The sequence below is a fragment of the Scomber japonicus genome, chromosome 19, assembly GCF_027409825.1.
Source record: "Scomber japonicus isolate fScoJap1 chromosome 19, fScoJap1.pri, whole genome shotgun sequence".
NCBI classification, from domain to species: Eukaryota; Metazoa; Chordata; class Actinopteri; order Scombriformes; family Scombridae; genus Scomber; species Scomber japonicus.
The window spans coordinates 28,562,301-28,569,247 of NC_070596.1; the positions used below are offsets into that span (position 1 = coordinate 28,562,301).

The 6,947-nt window shown below is 39.9% G+C and overlaps 1 protein-coding gene across 1 annotated transcript in view; it reads right to left on the bottom strand.

Moving 5' to 3' along the window:
- Window positions 1–1,881: 1,881 nt before the first annotated feature.
- The window catches only part of LOC128379908 (substance-P receptor-like), a 14,808-nt gene continuing 9,742 nt past the window's right edge, over window positions 1,882–6,947 (bottom strand). The window contains exons 4-7 of the mRNA XM_053339547.1: window positions 4,802–4,952; window positions 4,386–4,582; window positions 4,091–4,187; window positions 1,882–2,467 (exon numbers count right to left, since the gene is read on the bottom strand). Of these exons, the coding sequence (XP_053195522.1) occupies window positions 2,288–2,467; window positions 4,091–4,187; window positions 4,386–4,582; window positions 4,802–4,952 (625 nt within the window). The 3' untranslated portion in view covers window positions 1,882–2,287. The remainder of the gene's footprint in view (window positions 2,468–4,090; window positions 4,188–4,385; window positions 4,583–4,801; window positions 4,953–6,947) is intronic.

Sequence of the window (6,947 nt, forward strand, 5' to 3'; positions counted from 1 at the left end):
ATAAACACATTTTGAAAACGTTTACTGAGGTTAGAAATCAAGTGAGAAGTTGGTGAATCCTCCATTGACTTGTATAGAGACGGTCGCCCCCTGGTGGCCTTTTGATAGAATGCAGTTCTAAGTTACTTCTGGGTTGGTTTCATTTCAGAGGACCAGAACTCCCCGCCTGGTTGAAATCCACTGGCTTAAAGGTTAAGTCTAACAAACCAACGATGAACTGATCTACTTGTGTTTTCAGCCTCTGGAGAGTAGTTGTACTACTGTGAGTGTACTTCACTGTAGAATATATTTTTCAAAGAACTTCAGTACAAAGTGAAGAAGTTGTGATATGAAGCACAACAAGTTAGTGAAGCTGTAAACTGAGCTGCCTTCCTTCACATGCTCAGTGCCATCTGCTTTACACAGAACTACTCTCTGGAGAATGAAAACATGATCACTGTTATTAGTCTCTGGAGCCGTTTCTAAACAAACGAACATGACTAAACATAGACCGGTGACATGTTCCTTCATTACGAAGAGTTTGTGACTTGTTTTGAATAGTTTTTGGACAACAAATGAGGTCTACGGCGCAGAGGAATAAGATATATCAGACTTTGGATACACACATAGGCTAATAGACTAGCTTTCATGTGATGGCATCTGCTTGTCTGTTCATTTTGCGTATTGCTACTGTCTTTTATTTAATCTTATTTTACTTTGTCTTGTTTATTTCATATATTTTTACATTCTCATTATGTCCCACTGTACTCCATTTTCCTCTACTCTCATCCTGTCAATGCCAGTCTTGTTACCTCTCTCTATGTTGTATGTCTTGTTTTTTATTGTAATGCTTGTTAGTAGATCAGTTCATTGTTGGTTTTGTTCTGCACACAGGATTTAAAGTACATTTAGTTTTTTCATGTAAAATTTTACTCTGAAAAGCAACTTCTAACTAAAACTGTCAAATATATGTAGTGAAGTAAAAAAAAACAAAAAAAACACATAATTTCTTCTCAATATATTGGAGTGAAAGTATAAAGTAGCATCAAATAGAAACACTCCAAAATGTGAGTGTAGTGCTTGAGTTAATGACTTAGTTACCACTCTCTGTTTTCCTGTCCACATCTCTCCTCTAACACTTTATCAATCTCTCTATATGCGTCTCTTTTCCCCCTGCACCGCCCGCTATATTTAGTCGGCCCTGTGACCTGCCTGCCGCAGACTGAACTCTGCTCTACACATTGTCAAAACAAGGGGCTAATCCTGCCCAACAGGTGCTAGCTTTCTCCACACACACACACACGCACACACACACACACACACTGTCTGTCTCCCACTCAACACAAACACAGCGTCACGAACTCGACTTGATGTGACACTGTTGCCAAGGGAAGCGCAGGGTCACGTTTTCCCAAACTGGCCCGTGTATGCCGGGGGTCGAGTGTCGGCACCGCACACACACACACACACACACACACACACACACACACAAACAAACGCTGAGTGATGAAGCGAACCGGTGTGTGACTTCTTACTGTCGTGTCTCTACCATAGACTGTATAAAAGAAATGGACGTAACATCCGTGACGTCACCCATTGGTTTGTGGACTGCTGTTCGGAAGCCAATAGTTTCGAATCTAGGCAGCGCCATCTTGAAAATTTCAGGTGCATGCTGGGAAAAATAAAAACACGGATTCTACTTATATGGGCATGAGGCGGGGCCATGAGCGGAGCGGGGAGGTTGCGATTGGTTGCGAGGGCTGGATCTCGAGGACATTGGTCAATCAACCTGTCAATCAGGACGTAGCCACGCCCTAATGCATACCCTGCTTTATCGTCACATATAAAATCAGGGAGGCCAAAATGTCCCAAATGAACATCATACTGCATTGAAGAAGGCTTTAAACTAGCGATTGAGACCATAAACACATTTTGAAAACGTTTACTGAGATTAGAAATCAAGTGAGAAGTTGGTGAATTCTCCATTGACTTGTATAGAGACGGTCGCCCCCTGGTGGCCTTTTGATAGAATGCAGCTCTAAGTTACTTCCGCGTTGGCCTCATTACTCTACTGCTGCTATCAGGCCTCTTTTTTGTTTGTTTGTTTGATTTCAAGACATCCACTGACGCTCCAGGCATCTGCTGGGTATTAATGCACTTGTCCGACTTGTTAAAACACAATAACTAAAATAATGCACTTGACCTGTACAACAGTAGATGAGTTACGCCAAAATTTAAGCCGCTTCTCGTCAAACATCGGCACTTTTGTTTCCCACGCTCAGTGACTCGCGATGGCAGTCAGTTGGCTCTAATGTAAAGGGTTGCTTGGGCCCTTCGTGAACGTCTCTGAGCCCGAGCCGTTGGACGTGAGCTCGGCGTGAGGCTGTCCGTTGGGGTCGCAGGACGGCAGCTCTGCGCTTTTTTTCTCCGCTGGGTGGACGGCGGTGGAAATGACGGTCTCCATCCGACTGGCTCGATATGTGCTCACCTAGAAAACAGAGAGGTGGTGGATTCATGAGATCAATTTAATTTCTGCTGCACGAATCAATATGTTTTATATCAAATATTGATCAAATGAGTGTGTGGTGTGAACAGAGTTGCTCATATGATATCATGAACACAGAGAATTATCTGTTTTAGACTCTTTTAGCTCTTTTTTTTTGTTTTACAGCCCACATCTTTACTGTTTCTCATTTTTTTCTGAATGAAAAAGCTATTTAAAAAAGTCACTGTATACTTCCTGCTTCCAGTACCAATCAGCAAACAGACCCAGTTATCTGTAGACTAGCTGGTGAACATAGTGGAGCATTTAGATATTTCCCTTTAGGAGTTGGTAGAGAGTAAAAACAGAGCTAAAAGAGAGTAAATATTATATATAGACTTTACATTCAGCAGGTGGACAGAAACACAACTCCAAATGAACCAAATGAACAATAATAATAATGTCATGGCTTCCTGTTTTCAAAATAAAAGCAACAATTCTATCGTTATGGTTTTCTTAATAATAAAAGGCAACAGGTGTTTTATTTTGTGAAAATAATCGGAAGTGTGTTACTCGCTACGGCTAACTCCGAATTCTCAGGAACAAAACTTTAAACAGGTGTTATTTGGACAAATTAGCGTCACATTGTGGATCTAAAGGGCTACTTTACTTTCTTCCTAAAAAGGTTAGAAATGTGGATAAAGTGGTATATTTACAGAGTTAGAGCTAAAATGAAATCAGCTTCAGCCTGATGATTTCAGCTCGGGTAGGAACCAAATGCATTGTGGGTAATCGTGTAGTTTACTACAGTGTAAACGGTCTGCTTACTATCTGGTCCTTTAGTGAGTAGTATAGAAGTATGTAGTATGCGGTTTCGAACAGGCCCATTTTCCTCTCCACACCTGTCCTGTATCAGCCTCATTAGCCCTACTCCTGTTCCTTATCAACATGTTAGTTCTGTCTGTATTCAAGTCTTGGTTTGCACTTCAGTTTCGTTGAGTTTATCATCAAGTTCTGTTCAGTTCATTTGGTTTTTGTTGCACATATCATCAATAAAGACCTTTTTTTTCTGCAGCCCTGCTTTGCTTTCACCTTCAGTCTTTTGCACTTGGGTCCACCCGCTGCGCTCTTCCATGACAGATAATGATGCTCCGTGACTGCTGGATGTGGAAATAAGCAACTGTTTGCTAACAAGTTCAACATATAAAGTAAAAAAAAAAAAAAAAGCTGATGATATGTCAGAGTTGTGTTCACTGTTTGTTTCTGCTGAAAACTAAAAAAAAGTTGCAGACTTTAGTCGAGATATGGTCAGACAGAAACGGCTGCTTACAAAGGACACACACATCAACCCTGTCTGTGTGTTTGAGCTCATCTCAGCACACACTGCACTTCTTTCTGTTACTTCCTTCCAGTCTCTCTCCTTTAACTCCTCTCATCTCTGTACAGTCATAAAGCAGATTCATAAAAGCCCCATTTTTGGCTTAAATGCAAAGATTTTTTTTTAACTCATGCACTTATTCTCAATTAGCTCCTCATTTTTCTCATCTTTCAGTTTTTTTTTTCTCAATGCAATCTCTTTACATCCTGTCTGTACACTCGCTAGTCAGTGTCAGTCATTCTGTCACACACCTGTGTCTGCAGGTAGCGAGGTGATTTGAGCTCGAGCTCCTCTTTGGCGGCGGTTGAAGCGCAGCAGCAAAACACCTGCTGGAAACCTGCTCTGAACCTGCCGAGAGGTCGAGAAACACTTCATATCAGGGTGGATTTAACAGGCAGACAAGATTAGAGACACAGATACTGATTAGGGCTGCTCAATTAGAGAAAAAATCATAATCACGATTATTATACTTTTTATACATCATCTACACATACGATATCCACACCAGACAGATGAATAACCATTTTATAAAAGCAGACTTCCTACCTGACGTTGAGGCAGTAGTAGATGATTGGGTTGTACATGGTGGAGCTCATTGCCATCCACATGATAGTGAGGTACACCTGCTGCATGTAGCGCTGCTCGAACAAGTCGGGGAAGAACTGGTGCAGTAAGAAGTAGATATGATAGGGCAGCCAGCACAGAGCGAAGGTACACACCACCACGATCATCATCTTCACCACCTGCCACAAGAGGAACCAACCAACCAACCAACCAACCAACCGGGAGGGGGGGGGGGGAGGAGACGGAGAGGGGCAACGGGTTTAAAAATAATCCTTTCAATTGTGGTTTTTGTTTTAACGTGGGGGGGTATTAAAAAGCCATTAAATGAAATGTTAGTGTTTAGTGATGCTGCTCGATGTGTGTGTGTGTGTTTGTGTGTGTGTGTGTGTTTGCGTCACCTTGCGTTTGGCAATGAGCTGCTCTTTGTAGCGTTCAGACGAGTCTCCGGGTATTTGGCTGGCCCAGAGGGTGATGCCCACGGCCGTGTACGCCCATCCCATCACACCAAGGGGCAAGAAGTAGACCAGCAGAGTCACACACACGTAGTATCTGCAGCAAGTTCATGAGGAAATGAGCCAAAGAGGGAAAATAAGAGATTAATGATGTGTAAATATAATTATTCAGGGAGCTAGAAGCACACTGATGGGGCACAGCGCTTAATGTTGTTTAGTTGATTGTATTCAGTTTGCTTTAGATTAAATATTAACAAACTTCTTGTAATTATAAGAATATATTTAACTCTTTAACTCTTTACATACTGTTCATATTCTGACTCATAATTAGTAGGGGTGCATGAAAATGTTGCATTTTATTTCCATTATTTTACTGCAGCTCGTCAAGGTTGTGCTCTTTCAGAGGGACGCGGGATGAATCTGAGGTTAATGGGGAGCAGCAAAGAAGAAAGACTGGCTGTACTCCATAGTTGTGTTTGTTGTGACATACGGGATAATTTGACATTGTTTAGAGGGGAAACGTCTCTTTGGTGGAACTCACAGACATGTGAAATGTGACAAGGAGCCTCAAATAGACACTGCTGCTTTTTTTTTGTAAGATGTCCCAAGAGAAAAAAAAAGGCTGAAAACCACTGGATTCAACTTTTAACGTTACTTTCATTTTTTCTTTTTCTTTTAAGTTTCCTGTTAAAACACAAACACACTCAGTGACAAATAAGAGTTGGAAAGATGAGAAATTCAGAAATATGTTAAAAATAGTTTTAAAAGCAGCATCAGGTTTGTTAAAATGTACATTTAGTATTTTTGTTGGTTTTATATCATTTAAATGACATTTGCACCATTTTTTACCAAAAGTAAGACTGAATGCTCCTGAAAATGTCAAATGGTGTAACCACAGTCAAATGATAAATATTAAATATTTTATCCACCTACATTGTATTTAAGTGGACTTATACTAATAATGACTTAAATGTTTCCTGATCTCCATGGTTACCCAGATGAAATGTAATATTTAGAACAATAGTATTCCATTAGCTTTATTTAATATAAAAGTTATAATGTAAGATCATGCCACACTAGTTGATATGGTGTTTTATTGACTATTTACTGTTTTTAAGCAAGTTGAATTATTTGGTACAAAGTTTTTATGGTTACACCACTTAGACATTTTTACCATAATCCTCTAATATATTCTCTCTAAATGGATTAAAAGCAGAAATTTGATGCTGGGTCCACAAAAAAAGAATGTGTGAAGTTATTCATACGTTTATTTTCACATTTTAACCCTTTAAATTTAAACTAAACCAACATGGACACAGAAAAAACCTCACTGACCCTGATACACAGTTGAATACACAGACATTAAACGGACATTAAAGCTATTTCTCTTTTTCTTTAAACTTCATGACATCAGCACCTCTAAATTAAAGATGCTTTAATATGCACAGATGTTGAGAAGGTGTGTTAAAGAGGAATTAATTTTAAAGGTAAATTTTTCTCCTTTTTTTTTAGATCCACAGATATTTCCTGAGGGAATCGAGCACTCACAGCCAGACTGATGGCCGGAACAGGACTCATATCAGCCGCAGGGTGTATTTCCTCATATACTAAATTAATCCCTCCAGAGAACGGTTGTCAGTCTGGCTGAGGTAAGGTATCCTGTCCAGTGTGGGATAACAAGGGATCAAACTTCATTATCCACAAGTGTTGCGTTGTTGCCAGAGGATAAATAAAGTAAGCACGGAATAATAAGATTACTGGGCATCAAATTGTTGAAATACCAGCAGTCAGAATAACTTTCTTTTTTAAGGTTTAACCCCAAATGAAGTAGATGACCTCCCAGAGGAGTTTAACACCTGTGCAGCCTGAGGAGGAGCCCGAAGATACTGTAAGGAAAGCTCAACAACCAACTATTGTTTATTTATTTAGGATATTATTATTCTGGTCCATGATGGAACATTAGAGCACATACAAAACAGGCACCAGCTTTACAACATGCCCACCAAACTAAATCAATACTTTAACCTTTTATTATTTAATGCCAAAACTAGCTCTAAAGTTCATGGCATGTTGGATGAGAAAGTTAAGTATT